The sequence below is a fragment of the Eleginops maclovinus genome, chromosome 1, assembly GCF_036324505.1.
Source record: "Eleginops maclovinus isolate JMC-PN-2008 ecotype Puerto Natales chromosome 1, JC_Emac_rtc_rv5, whole genome shotgun sequence".
Lineage (NCBI taxonomy): Eukaryota > Metazoa > Chordata > Actinopteri > Perciformes > Eleginopidae > Eleginops > Eleginops maclovinus.
Genome location: NC_086349.1, coordinates 16,213,497 through 16,233,632, shown reverse-complemented (window position 1 = coordinate 16,233,632; position 20,136 = coordinate 16,213,497). Strand labels below are relative to the sequence as shown.

The window sequence follows — 20,136 nt, the reverse complement described above, 5'->3', positions numbered from 1 at the left end:
CCCTGATACATTTATATTAAACGTATATGTTAATATATACATAAGGATTTCCATGTTTTTTTAATAGTTTTGTTGATGTGTTTGGCAGCCGAAGATAACATTCAGGTATAATAAACCTAAATTGTGGCTTAGGTAAAAAATGTTTTATTGATTATTAATGTATTGTATTTTTAGTGTTACTTAAAGAGAAAGGAAATTACTCTGGAAATTATCATGAACACTGATTTCTAACCTATGTGTGCAAATTAAAAGTAGTTGAAAGAATAAAATTACACATTTATCATCAGGGGATGTGATTCACCCTTCCCCAACCCCAACCAACTCAATCTTATCTACACTACTATACCTACCCTCTCCCCCCCCCCCCCCCCCCCCCCCCCCCCCCCCCCCCCCGGTAGTAAAACTGTGTTATAAGTAATTGCTGTGAATGTGGTTGTGCATGATGAATCATTACACTACTGACACCCAGCATTGGATATTGGTGGCCTGGCTCTTAGCTGCCCTCAATTTACAATTGGGCCTTCCTCATTTACATTCAGGGACGATGAGGATTTAAGAGTTCCTGGCCATCAATCAGTGTGCTTATGTAAAACTGTCAATAGCTCCCCATTGAAACCTTCAGCCATCAGCTCTGTGCAGAGTGGGCCACTGCTGCAGTCCCCGTGGTCCCATGTCATCATCTTAATCAGTATTTTGACATTTTAAATGGAGAAGCTCGCATAGTACATTCAACTTGTCCTTGGGCCAAGGAAAATGGCAGAGCAAGGATATGTGGTATTCTTCATGTATTGTTTAGCGAGTTTTGTGGTCTAATTTTCTTTCATGTGCGTTGGATTCTCACCTTGTGGGTTCTACCATCATAAAGTTCGAGTGCATACTTTACTGTAAAATGTTTGCAGACAAACCTAACACAAAAAAACCCATTGACTTAGTCGAACACTTAAAAATCATATATGAATATAATGATATCATCAGTATTTTTGTTTACTATAACAGTTCAAGCAGGAACAAACAATAACCAAAGACATGCTCAAGTTCAGCTGCTATAGCTTAGTATGCCTCCTTTCCTTAATGAATTGCCCTCATTTAAGTTAAGAGGACAAATGTACCATCCTATAGTTATCTTTCTCATTTCCCCTCACAGTCATACAATTAAATGTCATATTTTCATTATTGTTAATCAATGTTCTTCACTGTTCAATTGTTGTAGCTTCAGTGACCCGAGGCAGGCTGTTTGCAAAGATTACGGTTATCTTCTTGTGAGTTTCTACCTTACCAATCATCGTATTACCAATTGTTTTCTCATGAGACGCGCATGTTTAGTTGAAAACCGTTTCCACCCAGTGAGCGGCGATGCTTCCCCTTTAATGTGAAGCAGTGAGGACAGGAGAGACGGGGAAGGGGGAGCGCAGAGAGATGGGGCGAGGCGCGCAAGAAGCTGTTAGTATGCGCTGCGATGCCCGACTGCAGCCCACGCATTTCAACAATGGTCAATTATGGTGACATATGAGAGACATGGGAAGAACCGGCTGCTCAAAAACACTTGGTCGTGATGAGATGACACATTCGCTGGACAGATTAGTCAAACACGGGAAGAAGGAAAGACTATAAAAATGGACTCACGACCCCAAGGAAGCTTTTAAGAAGAGACAAACTGGATAAAAATACATGCGTCTGCGCACCAAGATAACCAGGGTGAATTCCTGCATGTCATTATCTGAAATTATCCTGTAGTTTGACAGACAACGCTATGCTGCTTTGTTTAGTGCATGGAGTCTGATGTGGCTGTCCACGATCCCCACGAGAGGGCTGCAAATGGTTTGAGCATGTCTGGCACCTGCCACTCCAAACTAACTCACTCGCGCTTGCCTGTCAACTGCAACACTGTCATATAATGTTTGACCGTCCCCGTGCATGAACCTGGCTGCGTTGTCTCGAATCTTTAAAAATAAATAGTTCCTCAACAATAAAAAAAAAAAAACGCCCTCAGAGGACAGCGTTATTCCATGGAATGGGTTGCGAAATTAAGCCTCCATTTGACACTACTGCGAATCATTGGTGTATTCATATTGATATTCCCCATCAGAAAAAGATGGAGGAGTAAATGTCTAAAGAGTTAAGAATTGAATAAAGAGGATAACATTTGTAAAGAGCTAAAACAGACGGACCTGTTTAAAGAGTTCAAACAGGTGATTTCGCTTTAGATGAAATCTGCCGAAGCATGGGTGCTACAGAATAGAAATACTGACAACTGCGCCTCGCGCCTCCCTTCACCAATAAGTCTGCAGGCTAGAGGATTACCTTCGCTGTTGCTGCAGGCGGGTGTATTGTTCTAATGGGGGCGTCATGTTAAGCTAATACTCAAGATTTGCGTACTTTAATTCACACCACCAACATCATCGCAGCCCCCCTTCTCCCTCTACCAGCTTCAACATGTAGCCTAGCTGCTTCACAACATGTATCATCTGGTCACAGAGGAGGGAGGTAACACCTGCATCCTCACACCTTGTCCCCTTTCCCACTCCCGCGCTGCTGCAGAGCCGGAGAGTCCGGTGCTAAATGGCCGGCAGAGAGGAGCTGCTGTGACTGCGGAGCCTGACTTTTGACTTCTACTGGGCCCTTAAACGCATTACCACCGGAGGACACACTGTAAACAAGCCTTTAAAGCGCCAGCGCACATAGGTATGATTGATTGTATTTTAGACATTGTTTCTTTAACTACCAAATTATACATGTGTGGCTGTCTTTAAAGTACGTAATGTGTGTCTGAAATACACCCAGTAGCCTATATAATATTATACCTTTATATTGCGTTTGTGCATTGGCCTATGACATTTGAAGATTTTAATTGACTGTCCGAACTTAACTGCTCTGCATTATAGTCTATTTTAACCACTGGCTCTGACTAATATACCCAACTATAACTTGCTGATCAACTGTTAATTAGATCATTGACTTGATGAAGTTTTTCTGTTTTGGGAAAAGATACAGAGAGAGAGGATTTCATCTGAGAGATTGTACAGTGGAGCACTCAGCATATAATCATATTTGTTGGTTGTAATTCCACCCTGTGAGAGCTGATACAGTATTACTGGCTGGCATATTGATCCTGCAGCGTACTAATATGAGGGAGAACTCATAACCTAATACACATAGACAAGATGGAGCCAATGCGCTCAAGTGCTTCTGCCCCCCCCATCCATCCACCCTGCTTGTTACTTTCAACTACCCTCCCCTTGCCTGTTTGCAGAAAGGTTTGGAAATGACAAAATGTTTACAAGAATTATTGACAGTTACAGTCGCTGAAAGATGTAACACATAACAACATGAATGGTTACAAAATATAAACAAATGGATGCAAGTTGTTGAGTATGCATGCTTCAAATCTACAGTAAAATGATAAACCAATGCAAAAGCACAAGGTTTCTTGCTTGTTTCATTCAACACACAACATTTAACACATGGTTCTTTTATTAATTTTGCATTATTTTTCTGCTTTCTATCCTATCTGTAGCTCTTCGCAGGCAGAACTGCCTGTAGCCTTCCTGAACCCACAGGTTTGTGGAGTTTTTATCTCCTTGTAGCCCAGAAGTGGCCCCACACTGTCTGAATCCTGCAGGTCCCATCCTCCTCCAGAATGACGGTTGCGACCAGCGACCCTGCGGATGAAGCCGCAGCACATCCAGGTCCGCCTCATGACCAGTATGACCCAGATTTAGATCATGAGTGCTGTGAGAGGGTCGTCATCAACATCTCAGGCTTGCGTTTTGAGACGCAGCTCAAGACTCTCTCCCAATTTCCAGAGACACTGCTGGGCGATCCAAAGAAAAGGATGAGGTATTTTGATCCTCTCCGGAATGAGTACTTCTTTGATCGGAATCGACCAAGTTTTGATGCTATTCTGTATTATTACCAATCAGGAGGGAGGCTGCGCCGGCCTGTTAATGTGACCCTGGATATTTTTTCTGAGGAGATCCGGTTTTATGAACTGGGTGAGGAGGCCATGGAAATCTTCAGGGAAGACGAAGGGTTTATAAAGGAAGAGGAGCGGCCGTTACCAGAGAATGAATTTCAGAGACAAGTGTGGTTGCTGTTTGAATATCCGGAGAGCTCCGGTCCTGCCCGTGTCATTGCCATCATTTCCGTCATGGTGATTCTTATCTCTATTGTCAGCTTCTGTCTGGAGACATTGCCAGTTTTCCGAAACGAGGATGAGGAAATGTACAATTATCCAATACCATCAATGTCCAATGCGACCTCAACCTATGACAGCTCAGCCTACTTTAAAGACCCTTTCTTCATTGTGGAGACCCTCTGTATCATCTGGTTTTCTTTTGAGTTCCTAGTTAGGTTCTTTGCCTGTCCCAGTAAAGCGGGATTTTTTGGCAACATCATGAACATCATTGATATTGTAGCAATCATCCCCTACTTCATCACCCTGGGTACAGAGCTAGCAGAAAGGCCAGAGGATGGCCAGGCAGGCCAGCAGGCCATGTCTTTGGCTATTCTGCGTGTAATTCGTCTTGTCAGGGTGTTTCGTATCTTTAAACTCTCACGTCACTCCAAGGGGCTGCAAATCTTGGGACAGACTCTGAAGGCCAGTATGCGTGAACTGGGCCTCCTCATCTTCTTCTTGTTCATCGGAGTGATCCTTTTCTCCAGTGCGGTCTACTTTGCCGAAGCTGACGAGCCTGATTCCCAGTTCAGCAGCATCCCTGAGGCCTTTTGGTGGGCCGTGGTATCCATGACCACTGTGGGTTATGGAGACATGGTCCCAACAACCATTGGAGGAAAGATTGTCGGTTCTCTTTGCGCCATTGCCGGTGTGCTGACTATTGCCCTGCCTGTCCCTGTCATTGTGTCAAACTTTAACTACTTCTACCACAGAGAGACAGAGGGCGAAGAACAGGCACAGTATCTGAATAGCCCGAGTGTGCCTAAAGCCAGCTCAGCTGAAGATCTGAAGAAGAGTGGGCGTAGTGGCAGTGGGTCCACTCTCAGTAAATCTGACTATGTGGAGATCCAGGAAGCTGTTAACCACAGCACTGAGGACTTCAGACCAGAGGGCATGAAAACAGGAAACTGCACCCTGGCCAACACTAACTATGTAAACATCACTAAGATGCGTACAGATGTATAATGTGAGCTACTGGTCTGTAACAGGGGATGAAGGTGTACCTCCATATATTGGCCAATGTCTGGCGCCCAGAATGGGAGTCCTCCACAGAAAAGTTGGATTGGCCTTGTTAGTTGAGAGGACCTCATGTTCTCCTACATCAAATGGACATATCAGCGCATATCATAGAATCGCCACCCGTCTTATTTAGGACATTGTCAGTCTCTGCATGGAGTTAGTCTAACCTTTGTGACAGTAGTCATCCTGCTCACAACAGTAGTCAAATAGTAGCCTAACAAGTAATAACCAATATTAACACCATTAAGGGACCATTAGTTTTGACCTTCTTGCTCAAACTGCCACTGGGAGAAGGTGCACCAATGAATACAATTTATATCAGCATCACAACTTTTTTTTAAAATGTAACCTAACTTATTAACTTGTGATTGAAAACAGGCCATATTACTATATGCGTTCATGAGCAACTTTAATCTGATGCTCTCACTGCCAAGGTCCTGACTCAGAGAAAAACAGAAATCACCAAGATCACAGCTGTTCTGTCAGGAAACTGAAGTGCGCAAGAGACAGACAGAGCGATAATAATATGCTTTTGGCCAAATGATCATTTGTTGCTTTTTATGTGAGAGAAAAAAATCCTCAGTGCAAGAGCTTTCCTCCCCAGACCCTCGCTAAATATTGTCTCGAACAAGCTAGTGGCTTCTGTAGAGACCAAGAGATAGACGACAGAGCTGTGCTGTTATTCTGAAATATAGCACACCTTCTTTTTACTGCCAATTTTCTTCGAGGAAGCTCAAGTGGATTTACAGTTTAAGACTGTCTTTTTCGTTTATCAGCCAGTGCAGGCATAAAGGTGGATGACAGGAATGTATAACTGAACAGAGTGAATGTTTATTTATTGACAAGTGTTTATTTGATTTCTTATATGTATGTTTTTTTTAAAGTAATGTGACGAATATGTGCTTCTCATCTACATCTTTTATGGTTAAGATGGGTGATGTTGAAAATGTTCTCTGCAGCGTTCTGAGTGAGTGCCTATTTCTTCATCTTCTTAATGTTACCTTAAAGTGTCTCTTTAACTGCCATCCTGGTCCATTGTAAAAGATTTACAGTGAGATGTGTTCAGTTTGGCACCACTGCCCAGCATGAATGTTGCTCTTCTTCACTTCAAAGCATTCCATGTTTGTAGAAACAAACACAATAAGATTAAGGAGCGAACTAGAGTAAGATTGTAAAACTGTTTGTTTTTGTCAGAGCCTTATTTCAACCAAGGTTTATGGCAGCAAAGTTAACTAATATTATGTATAGAGGCTTTTTATGCTATTAACTCTAACGTTTTAAAATAAGGGTGCACAACTAAGAGCTCAGTGATTAGCGTAAATGAATCTATATGACCTTCATGGTCTATCTCTGGTCATACCAGTAATGCCAGCTTTGTGTTATTCAGTATTTCTGGATAGTGATAAGCAGGAAAGTCAGTGTTTGAATCTACCTAAAGCTTATGTTTGTTATCACAAAGGTAATTGGCAAAACATGTTAATTTCAGGTACTTGCTTGATCAAATGGATAGATATTTTCAGCCTGCAGTGCCCTCTATGCCTTATATTTCTCCCCTTAAACTCATGATCAAAATTAGTGAACTTTGACTGTCTCTGGAACAAGTTAAAGGTGTTTTTGCTGAAGACAAATGTGCTGACATCTGGCATACTGTATCTTGGGTTTGTAAAAGAGGTTTCTTTTGTTCTCCCTATGTTTTTGTTTTTGATACTCATGCAGTTTGAACAATCATTCCATTGGCACGTTTTGCTCATATAATCAAGGACCTAGACTGTGCGTCCTTTATCAGCTTTATATCAAACAGATGCTATTCAGCTATTATAGTGCTGTATGTCCTTTGAAGTATTCATTGTAGCATGAATTAGTATGAATAATACTTAAAAAGCAAATGGACATCATTATAATCCTATATATCTACTGCCGCTATCTGCAATATACTGTATGAAAGACTAGTGTCTTGCTCTAGAAGCATGTGTCACGCAAACCCATCTTCTTGCTCTTGTTATTTGAAATAATTGTTGAGTCTCAATCCATGTAAAGTACCCAGAGAGGGTTGTGTGTACACAAGAAAAGGTGGGATCTATTTTGAGCGAAATTACTTATTTAACAGCAGGTTAAACATGAGAGAAAACAGGTTCGGTTTGAGAGAAGAATCAAAATCCACACTAACTCCGGAATAGGGATATAAACATACAATCCACAGTGCAGACATCTGCGCTTTCAAAGCCTTTATAGTTAAAGTCACAACCAGTAACTGTGTATCATAGAAAAAGCACAACATCTACTATCTGCCAGCCATGTAGTATATGCACAGATCCGTACAGTCAGTTGGACTTTTTTCCCAGCCAAGTGTATCATAATGCTCCAAGAGATTGTCTGAGTGTGCTTATCTCTGGTATATACTGTAAGTCTATCAAGCTCAGTGAGTAGTGTCGTCTGTTCATGTGATTTTTTGTGAATGAGAGAGAAACCAAAAGATTGTGAGAAATAGAGAGCACCAACAAGCTGCGAGTTTAGTTATCTAAAACAATGCTTGACTCCAGGTCGCTATAGTTCTCTGTATATTCTGTTCCATCCCAGCACACTGTTTACAGCCTGTGTATATGTTCAACACATGCGTACAGTATATTAAACAAAGACAACGGAAAGGAATGTCCTGCCACACTCAACAGAGACGAGATCTATGAGCATGTGTTGACTCATGAGATAAGCTTCAGTATCAGCCAATTACTGGGGATTGAAGGAAATGGAAGGAAAGAGAGGAAAGGTAGGGGAGGAAAATACGATCATGAAGTAAGATAAACACTGCCCACACCCTTTTTTGCTGTTTAATCTGATGTGTACTTGTATTTTTCTACACTGTTCTTGTGGACCGTAACACCTTTGTGGCTTGAAGGCTTCGCCTGGACTTCTGTCGTTTCCACTCTTGTTACCAAGCACACATTACTGAACTGACACTCTGCCAAGACAAAAACACTCTTGGAGAAAACGACAGGATGGCACATCAGGATGATCTTTACCAAGGAAAACACATCTTTGCTGTACTCCACAGACAAGAAGACACTTGACACAAATACACAAACGCTGGAACTTTGAACACACAACTGTTGTACACACTGTCTGCTGTCAGGACAGCCTCCTGATGTTCTATCTAACTTCAAGGTAAACAGACTTAAACCCACTGCTGGTGGTGAACACACGTAGCCATGTAAACAATGTATCTAGGAGTTACAGCTGCTTTCAATGATGTCTTAAAATGCCTAAAGCTTCAGCTTTTCAACAAGCTTCTGCTATGTACGGATTCCTGTGTAGCAGGGAATCGAAGTGTATGCTTGCTGAATTAATCCAAGAAACTAATGTCTTATAGATGAATTATCTCTTAGGTTTAATAAGCTCAAGTGACTAAGAATGGTAATGTATCAAGAAATCAAAATGGAAATATAATTTCTGTGAGAACTTTAAATTATTTGTGTCATCAGACACTGTTTAAATGGGCTGTTTGTTTTTTTCACTATGTTTTTCTATTTCAACGTTTTTGTTGACTCACCTTGGAGCCTCATATGATGCAGGGGCTGATGTTTGACCGAAATACACATGCAGGCCTTGGTCAAATAGATTCTGTCTGTACCGTCTTAATACATATTTACCCCCAGACATGCACGTCCTTTTCTTCTATCTTTATTGACTATTTTCCAATACCAAATAACGTATAATGTATGTGTATGAGTTTCTTCACCAGCTGCTATTAGCTTTTGCAGTCTCTACTGCTATCTGTACAAAGCCTGTTGTAAGGAAAAAGACTAAACCAAGAAGCTAATTATCCCTGGTTACATACAAAGGAAAATGGATCTCAATGCCCTTCACAAGGACTACTGAATTAACACGAATTCAAAGAGAACATAAGTAAAGGAATATTTATATCATTCAAAATAATTGTAACTCATAAATGAATGAATAATAATGGTCCTCATGATAATATCCATTACAACATCTTAATGAACTTTAAGCAACTGGGACTTTCTCAAATGGTGTAAATTACTTTTTGTGATCAAATATAGGCATAGAGACTAATAGATTTGTAGTTTTAACATTGAGCTTATATCACTTAGTCTTATATTGATGCATGATCATGCCAGATCTAACGAGCTGAATTTAATCTATTGTGATTTTAACCCTGAGAATATAATTTGTCTGTCCACGAATCAAGCAGAAAATGACTGATTGTTTACCTCATCCAACAACTTACTGTAGGTAAAAATTGTCAATGAAGAATGTTTTTTTACTTACCCTATTCGCTTTGAGCCATGAGAAGAAAGCCTTAAAGTTCCATTTACAGTATAACTTCTTGAAAGCATCACTGGAGCGGCCTCTATCATATCCATTACAGAAGGTATGTTTGAAGGGACCCTCGGCTCCCAAATGGTTTTGTGTCTGATTCTCCCCTTAAGTGAATCTATGCTCTCTGTGTTTTACTGAGAAAGCAAAGTGGTCTATTTATAAAACAGTAAGGGGTAAAGTAAGAAAGAGAAAGCAGAGCTAAACGCTCTGGACTCCCAGCTTAACGTAGAGTGGGACAAGTCAAAACATTTTCTATATCAGTGCCATTTTGGGACTATTCCCCTAGCAGTTGGCAATGTTTGTATCTCCTTTCACGGTATTTTCTTTCCACTGTTATTGCTGCTGCTCAAGTCTGGCCTATCCTCTTTAGCATTCGCCCCTTTCATATTTAACTTCCCACACATTTTCTCTTTTCTTTTCCCTTCCTCTCCACCAGCGCTAAGCACCAAAGTAATGCATAGTGGGTGATCTGATTCTCCTCTCAGACATATTAGCAGGAGTATAATCCTCCCATCGGGCCACCTCAATCGGCTGTGTTCCGGTATGTCAGCTGAGGACAGTAGCCAGGCATCTTTCCAGATAAGTGATGGGTATTGATCCACTGATTGCTGTTTGATTAGCTATGTATTCGACAGAGGCTTGACTCAAGTTTTCTTTTAGCCACACCACATTGCCCGGTCAAAAAAAAAAAAAAAAAGGTCACACACTCTAATATTCGTTGGACCGCCTTTAGCTTTGATAACGGCACACATTCGCTATGGCATCGTTTCCACAAGCTTCTGCAATGTCACAGCATTTATTTCTGTCCAGAGTTGCATACATTTTTATTTTTAATTTTGTATTGATACAGGAGATTCGGACCACTGCGCAAAGTCTTCTCCAGCACATCCCAAAGATGCTCAATCGGGTTCAGGTCTGGACTCTGTGGTTGCCAATCCATGTGTGAAAATGATGTCTCATGCTCCCTGAACTGTTCTTTCACAATTTGAGCCTGATGGATCCTGGCATTGTCATCTTGGAACATGCCCGTGCCATCAGGGAAGAAAAAAAACATTGATGGGATAACCTGGTCATTCAGTATTCAGGTAGTCAGCTGACCTCATTCTTTGGGCACATAACGCTGCTGAACCTAGACCAGACCAACTACAGCAACCCCAGGTCATAGCACTGCCCCACACAGGCGTGTTACTTTTTTTTGGTCGGGCAGTGTATATCACAAATATGTGGGTTATCACATTTTACAATGCATGTGAGGTTGTTCCCTGCTTTGGCCCAGACTTGCACTTTTGTTTTTGTAGGCAACATTTATTAAATTATTTAAAGTGGCAAGGAAAAAATAATCAAATAAATATATTAGCAATATGTCTCTCCCCCCCAATTTATCTCATATGACCTATCATTGTGATGGACGCAAGACCAGTTGTGTTAGAGGTTGTGTGTGGTTCTACCCAATAAATCAAGTGTTTCCTCACTATATATGCTTTGAATATTCGTCCTTCCCAGTGTGAGCTGATTTATAACCTAATACTGAGACCAGTTAATGGCCTGTCAACTTGAGGTTTCTTTATAGCACTCCATTGGGGAAACCTGTACCGTGTGCACATCTGTACATTTAGTGTGTGTGTGTGTGTGTGGGGGGAAGAGGAGGAAGAGGAGGAGGAGGAGGACTTTAGACACAGTGGTGGAAGCCCCTTTTATTAACCTCCTCTATAAAGCACACAGCAGGTTTCTCTTCTGTTTATATGGAATATCTTCTTCTGGCTTTATATAGTTAAACAGCCCGGGGACTGTGTGTATTTGTAGCTATAATCAATATAAGTGTGTAGGACCAAGACTTTTTAAATTGGATTATTAGTTGTTGTTTTTTTAATTGAACATCAGCTGTAGGGATGATGCATGGTTGAAATAGCGAGTGGGTAATAGAGTGGGTGGAGTGGAAGGGGCGTTAGACTTAAGCTGGACATATGAGAGAAGAAGGATACCACAAGGGAGCTTCACCCTGTCAATGTCTTAATGAACTAAATTGATTTACGAGTTCCGCCTACATTCTGCACACAAACATATACTCTTACACATCGCGCTATGGCTGTGTTATCGTAGCTGATAAGATATATTTATGGAATAGCTGTCTCAGTGCGCTGATTTTAAGAGCTGTGTCCGGCACATTAGTTATTCACATTAACCATTATTGCAATGAATAATAGATAGAGCAAGAGATTGTTTTGTTTGTAGATAATTTAAAGTAAATAGCATTTAACATTTTATGCCTGCAGTTGATTTGCAGTCAGTATACTTTATAAGAAAAGGAAAACCGTATTTTATATGGAAAAAGAGAAAATTCCCTTATCAGACGGGAAATCTACTTGTGTTTATAATTCCATTCTTTTGTTGTTTTACTGTACTCCTTCTGTCTTTATTTCAATCATAGTAAAATGAAAGCATTTGGAAGCAAAAGAAACACAAGGCACAGCATAAGATGTTCAGCGTTTTATCAAGGTCATCTGCATAGGCAAACCTCCAAAGCAACGCACTTACCTTTTAAGTAATAAAGAAAGATTTTACCTGATGAAATAAAAGGATTAAAGAAATAAACTAATCCTTTTTATCAAATAGTGCTGCACAATAGACTCAGTTATACTTGAGCTAACCTCTGTGCAGACTGCCCCGAAAAATCCTGTCTTTTACTTGTAAGCGGGCATCAGAGTGTGAAGGACAAAAACATCCAATCAGCTAAAGGGTATCAATTAAAACTGTGATCAAAGAGAATGTATTTTTTCTAAAGATAAAAAGGTTAAACAGTCCCGCTCAATTCACTGTGTTTCCAGAGTGAAAACCAGCAGGATGTCTGATAACCTGCTGCTGTCATGAATAACCTGAGGAGGTGAAACCTTGTGCAAGCAGTCAATTTTTATCAGGTTAAGCAAGCATGAGGGTGTTTTATGCTGTAGTTTTGAAATGTTTGACTTTATCAGCTACATGTGGATTACTCTTGGCTGCCTGGACATAGGACATTTAATTAGTTCCCTTACTGTTCTCTCATCTTCCCCCTAGTGTTCATGAGCAAGCGTGGAAACGTGAAAGCCAAACTTTGAACCGTTGCACTCCATGTGCATTGATGCTAAGCTCTGCAGAACCTTTACATCTTTGATGCTGCACTATATTCTGTTTCTAAACTAAATCAACCCTTTACTTGCAGTTCATTCTGAGAGAATTATTTACTTAATAAATACATCATTATTATTTGGCTTTCGATTTCTTCAGAAAAGACAGTCGTTTTAGTGTACCTTTGTTGCTTTATCACAGTCAAAAGAAGGCAGTAGGTCATTTTACAGAAATTAAGTCAATCCATCGTTTGTAATGTGATGTGGGGTGGGGTGGTGGTTAAGTGCAATAAAAATCATCAGAGTGAGGAAAGAAATGATACCCACTTCCTCTCCTCCCTTTAACAACGCCCGCTCATTGCTCACAGACATGATATACGGGGCTTAAAATATCCCACCCACATGAATAATTAATAAAGTACAAAAAATGTGTTCTACAGTCCATACTGGTCTTGTTGCTTTTTGTTACTCCCTTTTTTGGTCCCTTATGTCAGAGTGGATGTGGTCACACTGGCCCACTGGACACACACACACACACACACACACACACACACACACACACACACACACACACACACACACACACACACACACACACACACACACACACACACACACACACACACAAATTAGCTCTTAGTTTTTTATTGATCAAGTATGCATTAGAAATGGTTTACGTAATGTGGTGGTGATTGGAGAGGATTAGAAGTAGATACTTATCCCTAATGTTATTATCTCAAACTCAAGGGTTCATATTCTCTTTCCCCTTTTGTCTTGTTGCTTGTGTTTGAATATCTAACCCAACTAAATAAATGCTTTGTTTCCTTTAAACATAGGGTGGTTGAGGCAGAGTTGTATGAACAAGTAGGACTTGTATTCTCCTGACAACAAAACCAGCAAACATAGCCGTTGTACACCAAAGAGAAAAAAAACAGACCTAATTTTACTGATTAAAAAAAACCCTTCCTGCAATCCTTTTCTTTCCACTCCTTCACTTTGTCTTTGCAGTTGCAAACCCCTTCTCTCTTTGGCCTATTTGTGTGACTCAAATGAGAAAACAGAGCACTATTCATGAATATGGATTGAAATGGATGGAAATACACATACATAGGCAGAATTATAAAGACGTGTATATCTGTGTAGCCTGAAAAGCTAACAGTGACATACAAGGAAAAATATTTTGTCTTGATATATGTCTGATCTATAAATGAGGTACATTTACTATTGCTGGAAGGAGCAAAATAAATGTTACGGTGTATTTTAGTTAACTATGCTCAAGTGACTAAAATATACATAAGATAATATGAAAAGAAGGAAAAATATGTTGTTGCAAAGATTTTTTATAACAGTGTGAGATCAAATCCCTCTTGAAATTATATGGGATGAATCACAATCAACCAGTGTTTCATACACGTTTTTCTTTGGAATTGAAACTAACTTTAGATAGGTAATTTTGACAAATAAATGAAAACTATATCAAATCCAAACACATTTAAAAAAGTGTGTACAATAACAATATGCAGTGTCACAAAAAGACTGCAGAGGGCCTCCTATACACACTGTGCGCTACTCCATGCTCAGTCAGACAGCAGCCAGACAGTAGCATCCTGTCCTAAGCCTGAGGCTGCTTGCAGGTCAGCCAGTGAAAGCATCTGTGCCAGACACACATCCATTTAAACAGTGATGAGATTAATATGACAATGAGCAACACTTAACTATAGGAAGTTTACCCTTTTTGACCTGCAGGGCCCCAAAGAAATGCAATATAGGTGGATATGTAAAAGATAACGTAATGCAGGTGGAATTGAAAAAGTAATTAGGCAATATTTAATGCCGGACTAGAAAGCATTAAAGGAAAGGTTCAATTGTTTTTCAAGTCGATCTTTAAACAAGCTTTCACATGCTTTGTGGATGTTGAAAGAGACATTGTCGCTGTTATTTATCCTCCTGCCCATACTGGCCATGACCATATCTACTAAGTTATTTCAAAGTAAGTGATGGGAGACAAATCCTGGCAGGAGTCTGTTATACAGTCAAATGTGGTTCGCTTCTACAGGTTTGGGGGAATTTGTGTCTTCTGTTTTCCGGGAAACACTTGTGAACTTTTAATTCAAACACTTTTGTGAAAAACTAAAATGTTCATTATTACATCATGTGATTATGTATGTGAAATTAAGTTATCATGACTGATAGAGTTCAAGAGAGCATAAGGGACTTTGTGGCACAGATGTTAGGAAACAACACTGTTTTAATCTCCTTAGTCTCTCCTCTCTCTCGCCCCTTCCTCTCTCTCTCTCTCTCTCTCTCTCTCTCTCTCTCTCTCTCTCTCTCTCTCTCTCTCTTCCTCTACAGATAAAGTGAAACAGCTCTGGTTGGAGGACGAAAAAATCATGGATTTTGCAGGGTACAATTGGCCAAATTAAACGTAATCATGTTGTTGTTATATCACTTTCACATCTGGCACCAGGGTGACTGGCGGGGTCACATCCGCTGTGCTTGCTCTCGGTGCAGTCCGCCCGGGGGTGACGGGACGCGCGTTGTGATCACTCGATCCAGAGCGCGCTTACCATGAGTCCGGCACCGCCCGGGGTGCCACACTTACACCAACAACGCCCGGAAGTTTGTAGAATCGCACTGAAGGTAGGCCACTTTCTCTCCGCGAACAGTCTTATAAACCAAGTGCTACAGGTTACCGAGAGATAGAACGCTTTTTTAAAATTCAACCAGCTGTTGCACATTCATGCTGCATAGGCGGTGCTTCTGTCTGCCGCCGACACAACTGAGACATTTCAGCTTTCTTCTTTTACTGACATTCCTTTCGAAAGAAATTGGGAAAACATACATTCAGGCAAACAGAATAGAGCAAATGGTTCAAGATTAGCTTGATTATTCCATGAATCTGTCTCTTAATCTAGCCTACATGTTGTGACATCAGCTTTTACTTTTTCATTTCCAATTGCTTCAAATTCACCTTTTTTCTGGAGTATTTTTACAGTGGTATTTCCTCTGTTGTTGCATTATTGTTTTTCTTTGCCATATTAATAGTTTTTAGGGTGAAAGCAGCTCCTCGGCTTGGTTATTATTACACTAGAAACAGGACTCCTGTTATCTGAATCCATCAAATGTGTTTTATGCAAAAACAAGATCTGCAAAGTAGTTGTAGACAATGTGATAAAGAGAAGGCTATGCTATTTTTAAAGGAACAGTATGAAATGGATACCTGCAGGTGAAAAGCTATTTGTATTACATCCTGCCTCTTGCCATGCCTCTACAGAGGGTGGTAGCTGTTCTTTGGTCTAAATAATGTTGCATCTGTGCATGTAACAAAAAACAACAACAACTAGATACTCTGTGTGAGAAGCTAACGTTCATATAAACTTCTACATGTATTTACTTTTGTCTGGTGCAGGATTACGTGCCATCTCCACACACATCGTCTTAGATTAAAGTTTAAACAGTGATTCATCTGCAAGCAAACTGTCTGAAGAGATCATCTCATTCATTCCCTTGTTTCCTCCAAAACCCTTCGAATCTCCACTCTCCATCCACCTGTCATAGCATGATCACACTACATTTTATGATCGACTAACACACTAGGTGGAGCAAAAGGTTTGTTTAAGGAATCAGAAATTGTTATGAGCGAACATGTTTAATGTTTTGGTGTTGACCCTAATAGAAAGTTTCTATTTAGGGAAGTTGTGCATAAAAATGTTTAACGTGTGATTACTACTCTACAATATAATAAGCAAAATACATAGTTTTTATAAAGATTACATTTTGAAGTAGGTATGGACACAGCACAACATTGTTCATGGAGCAAGAGCGGTCACATAGTGGACTGACTAACATGGTTTGAAAGTTGTTTCATTGTATTTTGCTCTTTGCTACAGATACATTGCAATACTGGATGGTGCATTTCCTCTGGCACAACATTTTTTATTGCAACTTGTACTTTCATCTCAACATCAAAATCATATTCTCTGTTATAATTTGTTCTAGATTTATAACGGACAAACAGCTTCTTAAATGCAATAATAATAATAATCTATATTTTTCCAAAAATCAGAGCGTTAGACAGGGTGATGATCCTCTTAATCTGTTGAAGTGTTCCTCTAAATTAAATGAATGACCATGGGCCTCGCATGTTGGTTAGTCTGTATCACGGCCTCCAGTTAGTGTCTAAAAAAGGCTTACTTTGTGCTGTTTTTAGATGCACTATAAGAAGGAAGTGATTGTGTGTATGTGTGTATGTATGTGTGGTTGGGTGTGTCTGTCTTGTCAAAAGGCCAAGGGAGGATTTTGGTCCCAGCTGCTGTGCACTGGGACTTGGCCTGGAGCCTGCAGACAGCGATGTCAGCATCAGCAGCTTACCTCTTATGAATGCCTTGCGGAGACTACCGGTACATGAGACCAAAAATCTGCTGTGGAGAGACATATGGGCAAAATACTATTTAGATTTTTTTAATTTAATTTTCGCTCTCTTTAATTCTTTGCTACATCTGTGTGCCATCCCAAATTATGTATTGGTGAAGTGTTTTGGCCTCCACTCCCTTAATTTGTGGTTTGATATAATCCAGTCGATCTGGGATGGAGCAGTTTATTGTTATCAAACTGTAGTTTCTCTTGGAATAATCGTCTGTTATCAATGACGACACAACAAGACACCCCACTTCCATATTTTGGTGGTCACACTCTTTTTATTTTGTTTCTTTTAAAGATTTGTTGGGCCAGAGTAGCCGTTATTTGAGAGCGTCAGTGTTCAGAGGGGGAGACAGAAGGGATGACTAGCGTAAATGGTTCCAGGCCGGATTCAAACCTGGGTCCTAGGCACAGGAACTGAGCCCCAATAGATGTGGTCACACTCTTATTTATACTCACAACCGTCCCCCAAAAACATTATTAGGAAATAAAATGACCCTCCGGGCAAGGGGGCAATGAATGAGCAAGTTGCTTGCTCACTTAAAAAAAACATGAATAGGTAAGTTATAATGAAATAACTACTGGTTTGATAATTATACTTCTACAGTCAAAAATGATAATGTTAAAATAATAATTACATGTATTCTTAAAGTATAATATATATATCACAGTGTTTAAAAGTTAATGAAAGTTAGGTTCTATCATTCTAGTGATCATACTAGTCATTTGTGTTTTCGCTCAATGTTAATTTGTCTCTAAGGCTGACCTACAAGTCCAGTCAAAGAGTGTCACTGCTGTTGGGTCATTTTAAATTCAATATATTAGGTTACACGTTATACACACACACAGACACACAGACACACAGACACACACACACACACACACACACACACACACACACACACACACACACACACACACACACACACACACACACACACACACACACACACACACACACACACACACACACACTTATACACTCATACCCCGCCCTCATAACTGCCACACTGAAGATCATTAAGAGTCCATTATGCATCTATTTTAAGCGTCATTAAAGAGAGACAGACTTTGGCTCTGGATATGTTAACTGCATTATCAAATGGACATTTGTAATTCCTATTTTACTAAGTGATTTAAAAGCTTAACAGAGAGGAATGAGGTAACAAAATTTGAAAAATGTGTTATTCGGAGAAAAGATGTTTTGAGAATTAAAAATACATTATCAGTTGCCGTCTGTATTTCTGTCTGAAAACTGCTATGAATTATATTACATACACAACCGTTCTGGATTAGCAATCTATGCTCAGAAAAACATTTGGTTTGATTACATGAAGTGATGGGAGTTGAGGTCAGCATGACATTTTAATAAAGGCTTAACTAACTTTTTCAACAGCAATTAATCCACCGATTGGTTGCTAAATTAATATATTCATTGTTGAGTATATACAATTTCAAAACATATTGTAAAGTCCACTTTGTGATTTCCCACAGCTCAAGTGTATTCAACACCTCGTTTTATTTAAACAACATTCCAAACCCAACTATATTCAGTTACTTCAGAAATTAAGAGGAAACATGAGGCTAGATTTAGGAAATGTTCGCCTGAAAACTGATTTAAACAATTCATTTCCTTTAATTAACTAACCACTGCAGCTCCACTTTATTTTTGTGACAAACATCTTAACAAGTGCTTTGGTGTTGCTTAACCTTAGTGAGTAACTGTGTTGGATAGTACTAATGGATTTTGTGGGAAAAGGTTCTGCAGGGCCATTTGCGCCTCTCAAGAGAGTTAGGCAACATCAGATAAACTAGGTTGGAGACGAAGACCACAAGTTCAAACATGTATATATATTTAATATAAAGAGATATAGAGATGCATGACTTATGCTTCTCTATGTGTTTGTATCTGTGTGGGTGTATATTACTTTTTTTGTTTGCATATCTGTGATGGCTCGCTAGTATCTGTGTTGATCTGACAGAAGAGATCCCTCGGCTTATAGCACTGAGCTGCCCATCCTGCATTAATCTGCTTAATAGGGTCAAAATTCAGGTCCAAAAATACCAGCTCCAACCAATGCACTCACAAAGGCAGAGACACCGACGTTTCACAGCAACATAACAAACAAAAAAGGTCCAACATACAGTACCATGTAATCAATACTGTATCTACTTTACCTTGAAGTGAGCGTGCCTCCTACTGTAGATCTTTACACAGGATGAACAGCTCACCCTAAGGCTTTGACATTTAAATCACAAACTGCTTATCTACAAACACATCTGGCCCTCTGCAGATATGTTCTTTGTCATCATGAATATTATTCACTAAAAGTGTTTTGGACATTGGACTTCAGTCTGTGACGAGGTGGGTCATTTGTCGATTGAATGTCCAACAGGATCAGCAGCAAGCAAAAGACCACTTGAAACTTTAATGAAGCCTCAAGCCTGAGTGGAATTACTTTGGGCAAGAGAAAACCTAAATCAAAACCCACAAAAAACAACCTGCCAACTAATGTCTGGGTTGAAGGTTCGGCGGACTTAATGGCTGTAATAAACGGTATTTGTATCAGGCTTGACCTCTATAAACCTTTTATGTTTAAAGGTCTAAAGTCAGCAGTCTCATACCTTCTCCTTTGAAGCTAACAAAATGTTAGTTGTGTAAAAAGTTAGAAATGTGTTGACTTTTAATGGGTAGGAGGCATAAATGTGACTAAAAACATCTGAGTCTTTGTTTTTGGTTTGCATGATTGTGTGTTTGTACATTGGTCCTTGCATTACTGACCTGAATGGGGATGTAAATATGAGGGGATGCTTTGAATTTGCTGCAATTGGTCTAAATGTATCCAAATGTATTTTCTGAAAACACTAAATCTGAATGATGCCTGTTGAGACACGGTTTATAAAGCAACTCCTTTATTGGGCCAATCAGAGCAGAGAAGCTTAATTATGAGTAAACGTTATTTTTCTTTAAATTTGTTAGAGCTATATTGGCATACACATGCATGCACATCTCACTGACCAGCTATGGCAAAGGATTGTAGTTAATCTAGATCTGCCCGAACATCTGTTCATGTTTATACATGAGGT

General features: G+C 39.8%; 1 protein-coding gene across 3 annotated transcripts; it reads left to right on the top strand.

Moving 5' to 3' along the window:
* The first annotated feature begins 1,166 nt into the window (after positions 1-1,166).
* Positions 1,167-8,830, top strand: kcna2b (potassium voltage-gated channel, shaker-related subfamily, member 2b). 3 transcript variants are annotated; one of them, XM_063877474.1, is made up of 3 exons: positions 1,167-1,695; positions 2,539-2,682; positions 3,515-8,830. In XM_063877474.1, exon 3 carries the CDS (start codon positions 3,638-3,640, stop codon positions 5,138-5,140), a length of 1,503 nt encoding a protein of 500 aa, XP_063733544.1. In that variant the 5' UTR covers positions 1,167-1,695; positions 2,539-2,682; positions 3,515-3,637; the 3' UTR covers positions 5,141-8,830. The 3 variants fall into 3 exon arrangements, with proteins under 3 accessions (XP_063733544.1, XP_063735881.1, XP_063735040.1); XM_063879811.1 differs by lacking the exon at positions 2,539-2,682; XM_063878970.1 differs by lacking the exon at positions 1,167-1,695 and having other exon boundaries at positions 2,514-2,682.
* The last annotated feature ends 11,306 nt before the right edge of the window (positions 8,831-20,136 follow it).

Excerpts from the sequence above, each read along its gene's own strand:
- kcna2b (XM_063879811.1), top strand. The coding sequence starts at position 3,638 with ATGACGGTTGCGACCAGCGACCCTGCGGATGAAGCCGCAGCACATCCA.